At 35.7% G+C, this 18,124-nt stretch overlaps 1 protein-coding gene across 50 annotated transcripts in view; it reads left to right on the forward strand.

Moving 5' to 3' along the window:
• PCM1 (pericentriolar material 1) overlaps positions 1-18,124 on the forward strand; it is an 85,943-nt gene that overhangs the window by 61,957 nt on the left and 5,862 nt on the right. For all 50 annotated transcript variants that reach the window (XM_070252894.1, XM_070252903.1, XM_070252927.1 and 47 more), the window contains 9 exons: positions 2,768-2,888; positions 4,431-4,586; positions 4,837-4,973; positions 10,093-10,227; positions 12,056-12,253; positions 13,872-13,934; positions 14,367-14,502; positions 14,796-14,956; positions 17,901-17,976. In XM_070252894.1, coding sequence (XP_070108995.1) covers positions 2,768-2,888; positions 4,431-4,586; positions 4,837-4,973; positions 10,093-10,227; positions 12,056-12,253; positions 13,872-13,934; positions 14,367-14,502; positions 14,796-14,956; positions 17,901-17,976 — 1,183 coding nt within the window. The remainder of the gene's footprint in view (positions 1-2,767; positions 2,889-4,430; positions 4,587-4,836; positions 4,974-10,092; positions 10,228-12,055; positions 12,254-13,871; positions 13,935-14,366; positions 14,503-14,795; positions 14,957-17,900; positions 17,977-18,124) is intronic.

The raw sequence follows: 18,124 nt of genomic DNA on the forward strand, positions 1-18,124 counted from the left end.
AGATTTGAGCACATTGGTTTGCACCATCAATAGCAAATTTTGAAAATTTAGCTACAATTTATGATAAAGTTAACCTGACAAGGTTTTCAAGTTAAATAAAATTTAAAATATACTACTTAATAAGTAAGTGTCTTAGTCAGCTCAAGCTGATAGAACAAAATACTGTAGATGGATGGCTTAAACAACAGCCGTTTATTTCTCACAGTTCTGAAGGCTGGGAAGTCCAAGATCATGGTGCCAGCAGATTCAGTTCTTGGTGAGGGCCCTCTTCCTGGCTTGCAGACAGCAGCTTTCTTCCTGTATCCTCACATTGCAGTCAGAGGAGGCTCTGGTATCTCTTCCTCTTCTAAAAAGACACTAATGCTATCATGGGGGCTCCACTCTCATGACCTCATCTAAACTTCCCAAAGGCCCCAACCTCCTATTATCACATTAGGAATTAAGGCTTCAAGATAGGAATTGGGGGGGAACACAAACATTCAGTCCATAACTATAGGGACTTGACATCAATAACTGTACTTAGTATTACTTTTAAATAACTAAATCAGATCTTTAATTTTTCATCCAAAACATAAATTCAGCATTAATGTCACCATCTTCCCTTTATTAGTGCCATTTAATCAGCAAGAAGAGCACAATGTCCAGTGTTCATACCCATGGATCTAGAGCAATGCTGTCCAGTAGAACTTTCTACAGTGATGGAAGTGTTTTATGTCTGCATTGTCTATTACAGTAGCCATTAGCCACGTGTGGCTGTGGAGCACTTGAAATGTGGCTAGTGGGATTAAGGAACTAAATTTTAAATTTTATTTAGTTTAAATAGCCACATGGCTGCTGGTTACTATATTGGGCAGATAGAGTCTCATTCTCCATGCTTCTAGGTCAAGGACCTTTGAGCTCCTTTTATGGATATTTTACACACACATTTCAGAGTGTAAAAGAGTCCTTATGCCCAGGAAAGAGAGTCGTAAAAGTAGGCCTCTGGAAATTATAAGTCAAGGACGATGAGGAATTGAGGTTTAGGGAGAGGAAGAAACACTTTTTGTCGTCTTCTCCAGGTGTTATAAAATGGCAAAAGCACATCTATCTTCAAGTCTTACTTGAAGGAGCAACAAAATGGTTTCATTTCCTAAAACGTGTTCCTTAATGCCTGAATCTCCTTTAATCAGGGACAAACCTTTCATTTCATAATCTAAGAGAAAACTTTAAAAGATCAATAGCTAGGAGAAAGAACACTATTGTGAAAATGAGTTTCAGTCAAAATATAAGTGAGACTCCTCCCCCGTCACACTATACAACACAAAAATTAATTTGAAACTACCGTGAGGTCCTGAAAAAGCTAAAACTACAAAACTTCTAAAAGAAAACAAGAAAATCTTCATGATTTTGACATAAGCAAAGATTTCTTAGGACATGGAAAGCACTAACTATAAAAGAAAAAATTGATAAGACTTCATAAAAATAAAATCATCTTGCTTTTCAAAAGATACATTAGGAGAAAATAATCTCGGTACGTATATCTGACAAATGACTATATAAAAGACAAATCTAGACTATTTTAAGACCTTTTACAACTCCATGGTAAGACTAACAACTCAGTAAAAAATGGGCAGGAGATTTGAACCATGTGCTTCATGAAAGAAGATAACTATATAATGGCCAGTGTGTAAATTAAAACCACATAAGATACTACCTCACACCCATTAGAAAGGCTGAAATTAAAAAGATTGACAGTAGGAAGCGTTCGTGTGAACATGGAGCAATTGGAACTCTCACACTGCTTGTGGGATTGTAAAATTGTACAACCACTTTGGAAAGCAGTTTGGCAGTTTCTTATAAACAAACTTGGCACGTGACCCAGCAATTTTTCTTTTAGGTATTCATCCAAGAGAGATGAAAACATATGTCCACAAAAATACTTGTACACTAATGTTCATAGCATCTTTTGTCATGATAGCCTCAAACTGGAACATCAACAGATAAATGGATAAACAAACTGTGCTATTTCCGTACAATGGAATACTATTCAGCCATTAAAAAATAATGAACTTCTGAAATACAACAACATGGATTAATTTCACAAAGATACTGAGTGAAAGAAGCCAGACACCAAAGAATATATACTGAATGGTTCCATTTATATGAAGTTCTGGAGCCAGCAAAATCAGTCTGCAGTGATAAAAATCATATGAGTGGGCTGTAGTGAAGATTGGCTGCACAGGGGTACGGAGGACCTTTCTGTGCTGATGGAAATAGTCTTTGTCTTTAGGGAAGGTGGTTATGTGGGTGGAGATAGTTTTGGAAACTCATCAAACTGTACACTTAATGGGTGAATTGTTGTATGTAAATTGTATTTCAATAAAATAGATTTAAAAAAATATGGATGATGCTGTCATGTTTTTCTTCTGATTTGAAACAACCAGATATCTTAGTAAGGTACTAGATGCTGTTAGGGTTTGGAGATAGGAGAGTTTCCCTGAGGGTGTAGAAATAATTTAAAATGTTAACTTTACCTAGTTAGAATTTAATCCATAGCTGGCTTTGTGTATTTTCATCTATATAATAAGTGTTCTGCAAAGTTACTTAATATTTTAATGTTTTCTGTGACTCTGTATTCAACCTTTTATAACTTAAGGTATATTGCAATTTTAAGTGTATAGTTTTATGCAGATACTGAGTTTCTATGTTATATTTTTAATATTAATCATGAAATTTTTAAAAGAAATATTAGTGATTTTTTATTTGTTTTTTTAAAACTGTAACTTAGGAAACTTTTGAGAAGAACTTTGAGAGAGAGGCACATAAAATAAGTGAGCAAAATGATGCTGATAATGCTAGCGTCATGTCTGTATCTTCAAATTTTGAGCCTTTTGCAACAGATGATCTAGGTAAGCAGAATTTTTTATAATCTTAGAACATGACTTTAATACAGTCTTTGAATTGCATTGATGAGGAAACAAAAGTCTAGAAAATCAACGTGGTTGAAAAAACATGGGCTTAAAAGTCTATCCATCAGTCTAAATTCAAGAATATGCTGTTTCACTCTTTGACCTTGGGCAAATTATCTGACCTTTCTGACTCTGCATATACTATGGAAATGGGGATCTTAGTTACTTTGCTATGTTCGTGTGAAAAATATACGGAACTTCTAGCATGTATAATAGAAGTTCAAAAAATGGTAATTTCCTTTCCCTTAAGGGAAGAGTCATCCTTTAATGTCTTTCAGTAACTCAATGGGAAGAATTCAGAGGTAACCATGCCTCATCCAATCGTATTTTCAATTAGCAATGTTAACTTCATAATTTGAGGGAAGAGCTAAAATTTCTTAGCATAAATAATCTTTAGTGAGAAACCCAGGTAACTCTCTCAGGCATAGCACACTGCATTTTTTTCATCAGTAGTAAAACAAAAGAAGCTTTACAGGGTTGCATAACTCAAAAAGAAAAAAAAACCCGAGTCCTAAATTTGGAAAGGAGATTAGGGAAAAGAAAAAAGTGTAGGTAGCTGATTTCATTTTCCAGGCTGTAACCTATCAAAATACACCCGAGTATTCAGTCATTCAGACCTCCGGGGCACTTGGTTGATAGAGTAATCTAATGTCTCCGTATTCTCGTGTTCATAGGATGAGAACAAGATTTAGATGATTTCAAAGACATTTTTTCCAGTACAAAGAAAAGGGCCAAGGTTTGTCCTGTCCTTAGGTATCACCTTTTACCAAAGCAATAAGTTTTCCTTTTGCCTTATCCTGATTATCAAGGCCTCTAAGCCCTAGCTCCCTTCTGGGTAAATACCTACCAAGTCTGTACTGAGCTCATCCCATTATATAGAAAAATCACTCTGTGGCCCCCATTTTCCCCTCAGTTCTCTCCCTTTCTGAGTTACCAAGTGACTTTGAGTCCTACCTGTTTTGTTTAATTTACTGATTTTTTTCTCACAATCCTTCACCACTAGCTTTGTCTGAAGTGGACAAAGGATAATTGGGAAAGCTCATTCTTAGGCCTTTTCCTTACCTTAAGTGCTTCTGTTAGGTTGGATTATTTGCATCAGCATTTGCAGATTTGGAATTTATTTTTGTTGTCCTGTTTAAGTGAAGCAACATGATGTAGTGAAATAAATACGGACTTCAGAGTCTAAGAGACCTGAGTTCAAATCCCTGCTCCTACATTTAACTGGCTGTGAAACCTTGGGCAGGTTACTTAAGTTTCCTGAAAATGAGGGTACTTTCATCTACTGTATGGGGTTATTTTAAGGATTAAATAAATCACTGTGATAATGTATGCCAAGTACCCAGCTAGTACGGTATCTGGAACTTGTTAAAGCTAGTTTTTCTTCCCTACATTCAGATAGTATTTTTTTGTTGATAACTTTGGAGGAATACATGAAACAATTTGCTTTTGTAACTTCTAGAAATATTTCTGTTCCATATGCAGGTAACACTGTGATTCACCTAGATCAAGCATTAGCCAGAATGAGGGAATATGAGCGTATGAAGACTGAGGCTGAGAGTAACACGAATGTAAGATGCACCTGGATTATTGAAGATGAAGATGGTGCTGCTGCCACAACTACGACTAATAATTTAGAAGGTGTGTTCTTGAATTGATTAAAAGTAAAAATCATATTTCCGTATATAAAAAAAGCCCCACCTAAGGTATAAGAGTGGTTTTTTACTCACTTTCTTTTCATTATTAGGGGTGCTAAAACTACAGACAATTTCTTTATATTATTTTAGCATAAAATCATCAGAATTTAATATTCTTTAGAATTTTGCATAAATGCATTTGCATAATGTCATAGACTTCATTTTGCCAATGTATCATTTTCTTTTTAAAACAGAAACTCCTGTTATTGAAAATCATAGTTCACAACAACCTCTCAGTGAAGCTTCTACTGTCCCATGTCCTAGAATTGACACTCAGCAGCTTGACCGGCAAATTAAAGCAATTATGAAAGAAGTCATTCCTTTTTTGAAGGTAGGCAGAAATGTTTAAAAATAAATAAGCTTTATGTGTTTTGTTTTTTTAATTTGTACAAAAGACTCAATTTTATTAAATTCAGAAAATACAGGTAAACCAAAGAAAAAAGCACCATAATTTTGTTACCTAGAAATAGCCCCGTCAACATTTTGTGAGACTTTCTGTAATATTCTATACATGTATATGCGCATTCTGCTTTTTTCATATATTATGTCATAAACATCTTTCGCCATCACTATTTTTCTACTGCATATGTTTAAATGTTTACACAATATTCATTCATTATTCATTCAGAAATATTTGTAGAATGCCTACTTTATGCCAAGTTTTGTGGACATAGCAGTGAACACATCAGGGCCTTTGCTCTCGTGGAGCTTACATGCTGGAATGAGAATATGAGCCCCAAAATAAATATAAAACATATAAGTAAATGTGTTATCAGGTAGTGATGTGTGCCATGTGGAGAGTTAAGATATGCTAATATGATGGTATCTGTTTTAGACTAGATGGTCAGGGAAGGCTTCTGAAGAGGGAACATTTAAACACAGATGTGAATAAGGGACCAGCTTAAACCAAGATCATTCCAGACAGAGTGAAAGGTCTTCATGTGGGAACTAGCTTGGCATGTTGACGGAACTGGAGGAAGGACCTGTGTGCTTGTAGGAAATTTGTGTGAGATGAAGTTGGAGAGGGAAGCAGGGGCTAGTTATGTAGAACATTATAGGCCATGATTAGGAGTTAGGACTGTTTGAAGTTCAAAGGGAAACTCCTAGAAGGTTTTATGCAAAGTCTTGTTTGTGGAGAATTTATTCAGTAGTGCAATGGGTCAGTAGTGCAATGAGATCAGATGAGAAATGACAGTGGTTTAGACAAAGGTGTGGAAAAGTAGACAACTGGAATATATTTTGGAAATCAAGAGGTTCTATTAACGGTAGATAGGGTCACCTCGAGCATGGCACTAGGTAAAAGAAAGGGGCCTAGGACTCGTTCCCAGGACCAGGTGATCCAACATTTAGAGGCTGTGTGAAAGAGGAAGAGCCAGAGTTGACCAAGTAGACTGCTAGTAGTCAGCTATGTTGATTGTTACTGTGAAGGTTGAGTATCCATAGAATAGAATTTTCTATTAGTTATTTTGTCAGTTCCTATTGTTAAACATTTGTATTTATTCTGATTTCTTTTTCACTATTATAGACATACTTATATGATTTAGCTAAATTTAAATATGTATCCCGTTTTTATTTCCTTAGAAATAATTCTTAGACATAGAATTTCTAGCTCTAAGGATATGAGTATTTTTAAGGCTTTTGAGACATGCTAAATTGTCCCTCAGGAAAGTTAATCATTTATATTCCTACCAATAGTAAGAGTATGAGACTAATAAGCAGTACTTGAACAGGGCAGAGAAAGAAGTATGCACGCAAATAGAATATAAAGACAGAACCTTTTTCTGAGATGGCACTGTTTCACATTCTAATTTAAAGTGGAAATTCTAAAAATTAGAAATGACTGTTTTCATTCAGATATGGGGAACTACAGAATATGTTATCATTGGGCTCATTTCTTAAAACCTACTTGAACTTGTCAATGTGAAAGACATTGACAACACAAAGTTGTTTCCATACACTTGTATTTCTTCCCTCAGTGGAAGTAATTGCTGTCTTTGGAATATTTTGAGAGAAGAGAGATCTTTGAGAATGTAACTATAGAAACGCTTTCTATGAAGAGGCTTCATATCCAAGAGGAGAGAGAGGTTCACCTGTCTATGCCCAAATTATTCCATGTAAAAACTGAAAAACTTAGCCTTTTCCTGTGCAACTTGAACAGCTCCTAACTGGTCTTTCTGTCTCTGTTTGCTTCCTTTTCTAATCTTTCAACTCTCTTGCTAGCCTTGCTAGTACTTTTAAGGCCTTGGCACTTGCAGATACTTCTGCCTGGAATGCTCTTCCCTCACATACCTGCGTGTTTAATAAGGTTCCCTTGAACGTTTAAGGTCTTTATTCAAATGTTACCTTTTTTGTGAGCAGATCTCCTACTCCTTACCTGCTTTTCTTTATCTCTATAGTGCTTGTCACCTTCTAATTCAGTTAATATTTGCCTATTTGTTTTATCTGTCTCCCAGTTAAAATGTAAGCTCCATGAAGTCAGAGATGTGAATCTGTGTGGTCACTGTCTTATAGTACCTACATATAGTAGGCCCTCAGTAGACATGTATTGATTGAATTAATAAATGTATGGATCCTTCAAACCTCAGCTGTGGTTTTTCAAACTAATTAAATTTTTTGGCCTCTAAGAAGTATAGTTTGAAAACAACTGGCCCATAGGATCCAGATCACATTCAACATCGCTCATAAAACGTTTTACAGCCTGGTCCCAGCCTCTTGACTATTCTTTCCCACATACCTTTTTTCTTTCTTAAAGTTGATCAAAAAGATAGATTGCCCATGTTATTTCCTTTGCCTAGAATGCCCTTCCACCCTTTCTGTGTCAGTCTTATCCTTCAGGACCCAGCCCAAATATTTTTGCATGTCTCAACAGGCAGAATTCCTCCTTCTCTCCACTGCTCCTGGGATACTTGGTACATGCCTTTATTATAACACTTATGAAAAAGTGTCATCATTATTGGCATGTGCCTCCTTACTTAGAATAATATGTTTTTAAATCTCTTAGTAGTTTCACCCAAGCAGGACTTCAGATAAAGGGAATTTGAGGAGATAAGACAAATACTTCAGTTTCACCAGTTATTCAATGAATTTATCTCCTGTTATTTGTGAAATATCTATTTGCCTCCCAAAAAAAAATACTTATATTCCTATAAATTATAAGAATATGTATATATTCTTTTTTTTTTAAGATTTTATTTTTCCTTTTTCTGCCCAAAGCCCCCTGGTACCATAGTTGTGTATTTTTAGTTGTGGGTCCTACCAGTTGTGGCATGTGGATGCTGCGTCACCATGGCCTGATGAGCAGTGCCATGTTCACGCCCAGGATTTGAACCGGCGAAACCCTGGGCCGCCAAAGCAGAGCATGCAAACCCAACCACTTGGCCATGGGGCTGGCCCCTATGTATGTATTCTTATAGATAGGTAGATATTTATTTAAGAGTTTGAAACCATTCCCTCAAGGGAGTTGATTTAAGCTATATAAGTTATTGCTTGCTTCCATCTTAGGCATAGATAATTACAAAATTTAGCTTTTTTCCTTTGCGTTTTTTTTATCATGAGTAATGCAGTAATTACTTTTAAACATGTCTTTTTTGGTTAAATTAGGTATATTGGTAGTAATATCTATTTGATATGTAAGTTATTTTTTAAAGTTTGAAAAATCTAAATGATTTAGCTTTCTGCTTAGGGAAAGCAATTCGGAAATTTTGTTGCATTTACCATTTTGTGTCTGATTTAAGTGATATTCTTTCATAAGGATTCCCTTACTAAATTTAGCATTTCAAAAAGTTTCTGGAGCCAACAAAATGAGAATTAATGATCTGATTTTAACTATTTTATTATGTCTCATTTCACTTAAATCTTGACTTTTGGTAGGATTATAGAACTTCTTTGTTCATGTTGGCATTATACACAGTCATCTAAGCCAGACTTCTTGACCCTGTCTTACTCTCTGTCACCAGTGAGTCAAAATGAATTTTTCCTCTAAGAGCAGTCAGTTTTGCTCCCTTCTCTCCAATAGCATAACCTTACTTCGTGTCCTTATCTTTTGCCTAGACTTCCTGTCACAATAGGCAGGAAGTGAATGTTTATTAAGCCAACTCCTTAGCCTTCAAGAGACTCCACCACTGGATCTGGTGTACTTTCCAACTTCATTTCTCACCACTCTCCATCCAGGTACACTCACTTCAGATACTCAGCATTTCCCGTACCTGCCATTACTTTTTCACATATCAGCCCTTTGTACAAGTTGTCAGTATCGAAAATATAAAATACCTTCACTCTTTTCTGCCTGGCTGAATATCCTTTCTTCAGAGATACGTGGTGTTGCCTCTAATATGCTACCACAGCTTCTTATGTAGCACCAAGTGTGTGCTGCTTTAATGATATTTATTTATTCAGGAAGTAATGAACGTCTCCTGTGAGCTAGCCACTGTGCTAGGTGATGAATAAGAAGCAGTCCCTGTAGTTAAAAAGCATCATCTGCTGGCTGGTGCATAGCTTGTAGTGACTGACTATTTCTGTATCTGACTCCTCTACTGGATTGAGATCCCTTGAAGACAGGGGACTAGTGTCTTTTTTTTTTTTTTAAGTGCCTGCCTTGACACCTGACTTTATAAAAAATGAGCTTAAATCCTTGGATTTAAGGGAACTTAGACATCATCTAGTTTGGCCATCTCATTTTACACATTTGTATAGAGGAAAAAAAATGCAAAATGCAAACTTACCCTGAGTAAAGGTTAGAGGATCTGCCCAAATGAATTTAGTGGCAGGAGAAGGGCTTAGAACCTTGAGGTTACTTGATAGGGATGTTTTATGGGCTCATCTCAGAAAGTTGACCATGAATTGGATTATTGTGTAGTTTCTACATCCTTGCTTGTTAAGAACATTAGGACACCGGTTCTCACTGGGGGTGATTTTCACCCTAAAAACATTTTTTAATGTCTAGATATGTTTTTAGTTGTCAGGACTTGGGAGTGGGGAGGGTGCTACTGGCATCTGGTGAGTAGAGGCCAGAGTGCTGCTAACCAACCTGCAATGCACAGGGTGTCAAGAGTGCTGAGAGAGAAAGCCTGAGTCAGAAGATTATAGAGAGGAAATTGTAGAAGGTGAATATGGTTTAAGAGTAGTTAAAATGAACTGAACTGCAAATCAGAAGTTAGGCAATACAGAGACTATGGCATGAGTAGATCTCCTGAAGGTACAGAAAGGAAGTGATGAAAAGTATTTAATCAGCCAGTTTCCTCCACTGGCTATTAGCTGCTATGGTGAGTCGAAATTTGCAAACCTCTTAACGTGTGTTGAGTGGGAGTTTAGCAGTTATTCTTTTGAACGAATATTTCCAAACATACATCTGAAAGTTGAGAAGGAAGAAAAATCAAATCTCATATTATGTGGAGTAATATTTTTTAAGCAATAGATAAGTTTATATCCTAACCAACTAGGGTTTTTCTCAGGAGCACATGGATGAAGTATGCTCTTCTCAACTTCTAACTTCAGTAAGACGCATGGTTTTGACCCTTACCCAGCAAAATGATGAGAGCAAAGAGTTTGTAAAGTTCTTTCATAAACAGCTTGGAAGTATTTTACAGGTAAGAGTGTACTTGGTTGACTTATCAATGTGTACCAGCTGGTTAGGATCTTTTTTTTTCAATTTTCTGGTATCACACAACTTATTCAAGTAGATATTCATTCTAACATCCATTTGAGATGAAATTTTAATACTTTTTAGGTTATTTCTTTACTTAGTTAAAAAGAACATTGTATTAGGGCCTGTGTCTTCATTTAACTTGATCATCTCCAGAGTCTGTCCCAACTCTGGTAAAATTTTGTTTTTATTTTTCTCCTACCCAGTAAGAACATTTTAAGTTTGAAATATTTAGAAAGTATTCTATGATATTTTCTAAAATAATTTTTTACCAATCTGGGAAATTTTACAAGCCAGAAACCAGCTTTTGATTTTAGAGACTTTTTAGGCTGTAACAGTAACTTTAAATTATGTTAAGGGATGATTTTGCCTCCCAGGAGACATTCCAAACTAGAGAATATATTTTTCTTTTCATCTTAATTAGAAAATTTTCCTATAGAACTTTTCCTTTCTTCCTATTCCTGTGTTTAAATTGGTTTTAGAGACAGAACTATCACTTTGTCTCTTCATGTTTTTAAAACCCTAGGCTAAAGTATAAATTCAGTAATGGGTTCTAAATTGTCCTGGCTGTATTTAATCTAATTCTTAACACATAAGTTGTAAGGAATATAAGACGTGTGTTGTTATGCATTATTTAAAAATGTTAACTTTTAGATAAATGTGTTTTTATACATTTAATTGGCTAGCTTATTCCTACAGAAAGAAAGAACTGCATTTTAGAATCAGGCTGAAAGAGAAATTGTTTATAATTTAAATCATTTTGTTTATCAAGATCATGCAGTCCAGGTCTTCCTCAGTTTTGCCTGTTATATAATTGTGGGCAGATTCCAAAATATTAACTTGGAAATAATATTTTTTTCCCTAAGTCTAAGAAAATCTGACTGCTTTTTTCCCAAGGGGGCACCTACAGGAAAAATAAAACTTAGTTTACATTAAATCTTGCTCACAGTATTGAAGATTTTCATGAGGTAGAGCTTAAATTACTGTCTTCTACTTTTTTTCTTATGAAACTTTATGAAATGAAATTTTTTCACAAGACACCAGCATTCATACTTCTTTCCATGGTCGTGCTAGATAAGGTAGTTTTTTGGGAGAGAGGAACATCAAACGTCATGGTTGTTGGCCTGTTTTCTAAATAGCATAGTCCATGTTTTTAGGAAGAAAGAAAAATAAAAGCAGTTTTTATAAAAAATGTGTAGAATATAGCAGACTTGTTCACTTGATGATGCTGTATGTCAACTTGAATAGAACTAGAGTTTAGTTTTAGACTGATTCTGAAGAAAAAGTTTAAATTAGAAGGACTGGCCGGCTTATATAGTGGGGGAAACTTGACAAATGCTCTAATGGTATCACTTAGACATGGAAGATTGTATTTTCCTCTCTCAGGGCACTTCGACTTCTAGTATATATGTATCCTCAGTACTGTGTGGGAACTCTTTTGGGATTAGGACTCCCCTGTCTTATTCATTTGTGCCCAGAAGTTATGTTAAGTAGGGACTAAATCTATGGACGGCCGCATGTTCTTTTCTTCTCCTTCTGTTTACTCTTTAAGCAGGACTAGCAAGATTCCTAGTTAGTAGTATTCTTGAGTAATATTAACATTATTAAGAATCTTAGCCAGTAGTTTTAAGTTTTTCACTACTAAAAAGTAAAAAAAAAAAGGTTTTTCCTTAGGTGAATATTATAATTTAAACCTGTTAATCGTCTGTATTCTTCTACTCACAACTGAAGTTTAATATAATCTTGAAGTTATTTGGTTTATCTTTGAATAGGATTCACTGGCAAAATTTGCTGGCAGAAAACTGAAAGACTGTGGAGAAGATCTTCTTGTAGAAATATCTGAAGTGTTGTTTAATGAATTGGCCTTCTTTAAGCTCATGCAAGATTTGGATAATAATAGTATAACTGTTAAACAGAGATGCAAAAGGAAAATAGAAGCAGCTGGAGTGATACAGTCTTATGCCAAAGAGGTAAATAACATTCATTTTGATTTTAGGAGTAATAATTAGCATATAAATATAGTTCCTTGATCATTATTAATAACTAAAATCATACTTGACCTCAGCCAAAGTATTTCTTTTTAGTAATATCAGTTAATCAGTTTATAAATCAGTGTGTGTATTAGCCACATACTGAATCTCAGGAGTAATAGCAGTGGCTAAAAATCAGGAACGCAGACAGGAATTGTCAGATATCCAATTCACATTATTGTCACTTACTCAGGTCTCCTTTAACAGAGGAGGACTGGAATCCAATCCTTGAGCTGCCTGCCGTGGCTATTGCCAACCTCAGTAGATTCTCCAGGAATATTTATCACCCCAGCCAACACACATGCTTATATATTAGTTAGGACTTTGATTGCACATCCATGTAGCTTCTTATATCCTGTTAAATTAGTCTTGATCGCATATGAAATTGGGTAGGGTGTTTGCCCCCCAAATTGGGGCACACCAGGAGGCTTTTTCCTAGACATTCTCTAATCATGAGAAGGAAGGCAGGTCAAGATCCAAAACAGAAAAAGATAACCCTTCTTCCTGAAATCTAAAGTAGATAATGTCAAGGCATCTATTTCACACTTTTCACAATGTTTTTATTCTAGACATAAATAAGTTTCATATCATTCCAGCCATTGCTAAGAGCTTAAAGAAAATAGAATACCATAATAAATGATCGGAAGGGCTACTTTAGAGCAGTCTCACGAGGCTGTTTGAGGGGGTGAAATACAAGCTAAAGACTGAAAGACAAGAAGTTGTTTACAGTGAAGATGAAAGGGAACAGCATTCCAGGCAGAATGGTTAATGTAAAGACTCTAAGGCCGGACTGAGCAGTTTGGAGAATAGAGAGGGCCAGGGAGGCAGGAACCCATTACATGAACTAAGTGAGAGTGTAGGAGATATGGTCACAGAGGTAGATAAGGCCAAATTGTGGGACCTTAGAAACTGTGATAAGGACCTTATATTTTCTTTTGTTCTAAGCGTGATGGAAACCCATGGGAAAGTTTGAAATAGAGGAGCGACATGCTCTCACGCACACTTTAAAAGATTTGTCTACTGAACAGGAGTTGTAGGAGAGTAGAGAGAGAAAACAGAGAGCCCAGTTGTAAGGCTATTGCAAGAGTCCAGGTAGGAAATGATGTGTCTTAGCTTTGAGTGTGCAACCACAGGTACATTTTGATGACTGAGTCAGTAAGGCATTCTAATGGTTTAGATGTGGATAATAAAAGCAAAGCACAGGTTGGTTCCTAGTTTTCTGACTTGTGCATTTGGGTGAATACAAAGGACTGTTTACTGAGATTGAGAAGACTGAAGGAAGACGGGTTTTGGAAGGAAGGGAATCAAGAATTTTGTTTTGAATTTAGTAAGTTTGAGATCCCTCATATATATCCAAGAAGATAACAGGTAGGCAGTGTGGCTTTTTGTTTTGTTAATTTAAAAGATTTAAATAAAAGAGTTGAATTTACATTTCTAAGAAAGCATTTAACTCTTTGGATAATGGTCAAAAAATGTAGCATTTGTCAAAGTTAACTGAATGCCTAAATGTAATGCTGAGAGGTTACCCCTAAATTCTGGTTAATTGATTTGCTTATAGGCCAAAAGGATTCTTGAAGGAGATCATGGCTCACCTGCTGGAGAAATTGATGATGAAGACAAAGTATGTGCTAATTAATTTGTGCCTACAAATAATGCTTTTGAAACAAAAGGTTAAATAATTTTAACAGCTTTAATCTTTGAGAGCAAACTATATCATCAAATGTCCTTCTGACAAACCTTTATTTTCTTTTAAAAGCAAAACTATGGGGCTGGCCCTGTGTGGCGGCATCTCACATAGAAAATGGAGGAAGATGGGTACAGATGTTAGCTCAGTGACAATCTTCCTCAAGCAAAAAGAGGAAGATGGGCAACAGATACTAGTTCAGGGCCAATCCTCCTCGCCAAAAAAATCCCCAAAAAACTAAACTGTCAAAAATGCTTCTTTGTATTTTTTATTAGGTGATGACTATTATTAATTTCTATGATAGACTTACTATATACCTTTTAAAAATGTACTCCAAGGAATTAATTACTCAAATTTATTTGTGGCTAGGACAAGGATGAGACTGAGACAGTTAAGCAGACTCAGACTTCTGAGGTATATGATGGTGATGGTCCCAAAAATGTGAGATCTGATGTTTCTGATCAAGAGGAAGATGAAGAAAGTGAAGAATGTCCAGTGTCTATTAGTAAGTTTAAAGGCTCTCTGCTAGGTTTATACATTAGATCTTTATATATCACTTATTGAAACAGGTTGGTGGAGTGTAATGCATATAGAATTAGGTGTCACACAACTCTGAATTTACATTCCAGTATGACCCTGACTAAATTACCTGTCTTTTCTGCACCACGGTTTTCTAGTACTTACTGTTTTGAAGATTTCAGATATTGTATGTAAAGCACTTGCACAATGCAGGAATGCAACAAATGGCAACTATTAAGTGCTGAAAATTTACTAAAAATTGTATATTAATCAACTTAGATTTGTCCAAAGCTGAAACTCAGGCTTTGACTAATTATGGAAGTGGAGAAGATGAGAATGAAGATGAAGAAATAGAAGAATTTGAAGAGGGACCTGTAGATGTCCAGACTTCGCTTCAGGCTAACACTGAAACTACAGAAGAAAATGAACATGATGATCAGGTATTCCGGTGTGGACTAACACATCTTCCACCAGTCTTATTTTAACTACTAAAAGTGGATCCTTTTTAAAGATGTCCAAATTTACAGCTTCCCCATTCTCATTTTCATGAATACAAACCTTTTTAATATCCTTATTGAAATGTGAAACAATAGTTTATTTTTGTGTTGATCAGTGCTTAAATTTAAAGCACTGTAATCTTTTTTTTTTCCTACCAAGTCCTAAAAATTATGCGATTACTTCAGAAGATCTTTAAATTTAATTTATCTTTATATTTTTCCTAGTCATGTATGGAAATAGTATGTAACAAAATAAAATAATTCCCTTTCCTACCTCCATCTCATCCTATCCCAGAGGCAACACTTTGTATGATTTCTTATGCTATTTACTGCCATATTTCTAAATAATATGTAAGTGTGTACTTATTTACTCACTTATGTATTAGACGTTATCTGTGGACTTCCTATTACAGTAGGCTGAAGATTTTTAGGTCACTTAGAACTCCTTCTCATTTAATTATATGTTTTGGTTAAATCTATATTTAATAAATATTACTGACTGCTGAGCTAAGCAAATATTGTTGATTGCTTAGTCTTATACATTTTTTCATCTGAATTTAATAGTCATCTCAATTTTTTATTTACTTAATTTTCTTTGAACATATACCCAGGTCTTTGCTGTGCCCTCCAAGAGCTGTAGAAACCTCCCAGTAAAATTTTGTACATCAACTGGTTTTTTTCATTGTTGTCCTTCCTGAAGCACTCCCCTCTCCTGCTCCATTCTAGGTTTGGCTCTTTGGACCGAGCCTGGGAATCCTCTTTGTCATTCTTAATTAGATCTCTGTGTCTGGAATCCAATCTTTGTCTTCTTGGCTTATTACCTCATTTTTGTGGAGTACATCTTCCAGTAACTTTAAGATTTTGAGACTTTATATGTCTAAGAAAATCTTAATTCTTCCATGTTGAAAATCATTTTCCCTCAGATCTTTGAAAGCACTGTTTCTTTGTCTTGTAGTTTTCAACGTTGCTGTTGAGAAGCTCAATGCCTTTCTTAGTTCTGATCCTTTGTATATATCTTTTTTCTTTCCCACTCCAGAACCTTTCCCCTTGGAGTTCTGAGATTTTACAATGATACACATTGTTGCGAGTCTTTTTTCATTCACACGTACAGTCATGCACCATATAACTATGTTTTGGTCAATGGCAGACCAGCAGATATGACAGTGGTCTCATAAGATTAGTACCATATAGCCTAGGTATGTAGTAGGCTATACCATCTAGGTTTATGTAAGTACACTCTGTGATGTTTACACAATGACGAAATTGCCTAACGATCCATTTCTCAGAACTAACTTCATCGTGAAGCGACTCCTGACTGTCCAGGGTACTTGAGGTCTTTTCAATCTATATCATGTCCTTCTGTTTGGTAAATTTTCTTTTATTTTCTTTATTTCTTTCCCACCATTTTCTCTTTCCTTTCCTTCTAGAATTAATATTATCAGACATTATTAACCTTCCTGGGTTGATCTTCTAATTTTCTCCTCTGTTTCTCTTATTGTCCCATTGCTCTTTTTGTTTTACTTTCTGGGAGATTTCTTTGACCTTAACACTTATATGAAATTATTTTTATTTCAGCTGTCATATTTTTAATTTCTAAAGACTTTGTTTTCCTGATCATTACTTTTTTACAGTACCCTATACTTCATGGAAGCATTATCATTTTCTTTTATCCATCTGAAGGCTTTCTTCAAATGTTTGCTCTACCTTCAATGTTTATATTGAACCATATACCAAAAAACGGGTCAGGGTTCTTTTGGGCTTCACTGTAGGGCAATTGGGTAGACAGTTAGCTTTTTGATAGAAATCCCCAAAAATCAGTACCTATTAAGTCTTTTCTCTGGAGTGTTTTAGTTTCTCCAAAGAAGGGTCCTTGAGTCTCCTCCTACCTGAGAGTATGCTTCATTGGTTGCTAGTATTCTGGAATTAAATGTAGGGATGGGGCTGAGGGTCCCATCATTATTACAGTCTTGCACTAAATCCTTCTGTTTTCACTATGACACCTTACCCTGTTCTCTTTTGTGCTTTCCACACCACACCCCTACCCCTAGTGGCCCCTAAACCTGAGACTTACTAATTCACTTTCTCCAAAATATAATCTCCCATTTTTTGTTGACGTTGGGGGAGGGAATGTAGGTGTCCACATTATATTTAAACAGCTTCAGCCACCACCACCACCACCACCACCCTCTTTTTCATCACCAGCTCCCACCCCACCACCGTACTCCTTCCATCCTAGAATCTAGCACTTCATAATTCTGAGTGAATCTCAGTTTTTGTTCTTTTCTTCTGCTGAAGGCACTTAGCTTTGTTTATCTTTCTCCCTTCCTGGTCAGTTCCTCTTCCATTCGCTTAGTGTCTACATATAAACAGATGTAAGTTTCATTTACGATAGAGTCTGATCTGAAAGAAATAATAAAAAAGAGTGGAATGCATAATATTCCAATTCTCCATATTAGTTTGAGGTTATTTAAGAAGAAAAGGAAGGGCCAGCCGCCACAGCTTAGTGGTTAAGTTCCATGCACTCTGCTTTGGCAGCCCAGGTCCTGTTCCTGGACACAGATCTGCACAACTTGTCTGTCAGTGGCCATGCTGTGATGGTGGCTCCATACAAAAAGAGGAAGATTGGGAGTGGATGTTAGCTCAGAGTGAATCTTCCTCAGCAAAAAAAAACAAGAAAAGAAAGAAAAGAAAAAAAGGAAACCTTTTTACTTAGCCATCTTGAAATTGCACACACAGTGTCCTTCTTGAAATACTTTTACAAGATATTTTTAAATTCGCTTGTATGAAGATCTCAGGTTGGACAACAGCCACACACCTAGCAACCATCTCCTATATAGTGACCATATATTTTAGGCCCTGCTGTTAAGACATCTCTTTTTTCTTCTAGGTTCTACAACATGACTTTGAAAAATCAGCAGAAAGCAAAAATGTCCCATCAGAACAAGAACCCTCTACTAGTAAAGGTAAGAAATATAATAAGTGTTCAACTTGAAGATTATCTAAAGTGCTTTGTATGTGCTTAAAAACTTAAAAAGTCTGAATTCTTAACTAATGTAAGTTTGAAGGTATTTTGGACCTAGTGTATCTCTTTATTCTCCCCCTGAAAACTGT

Source organism: Equus caballus, chromosome 27 (assembly GCF_041296265.1).
Source record: "Equus caballus isolate H_3958 breed thoroughbred chromosome 27, TB-T2T, whole genome shotgun sequence".
NCBI lineage: Eukaryota > Metazoa > Chordata > Mammalia > Perissodactyla > Equidae > Equus > Equus caballus.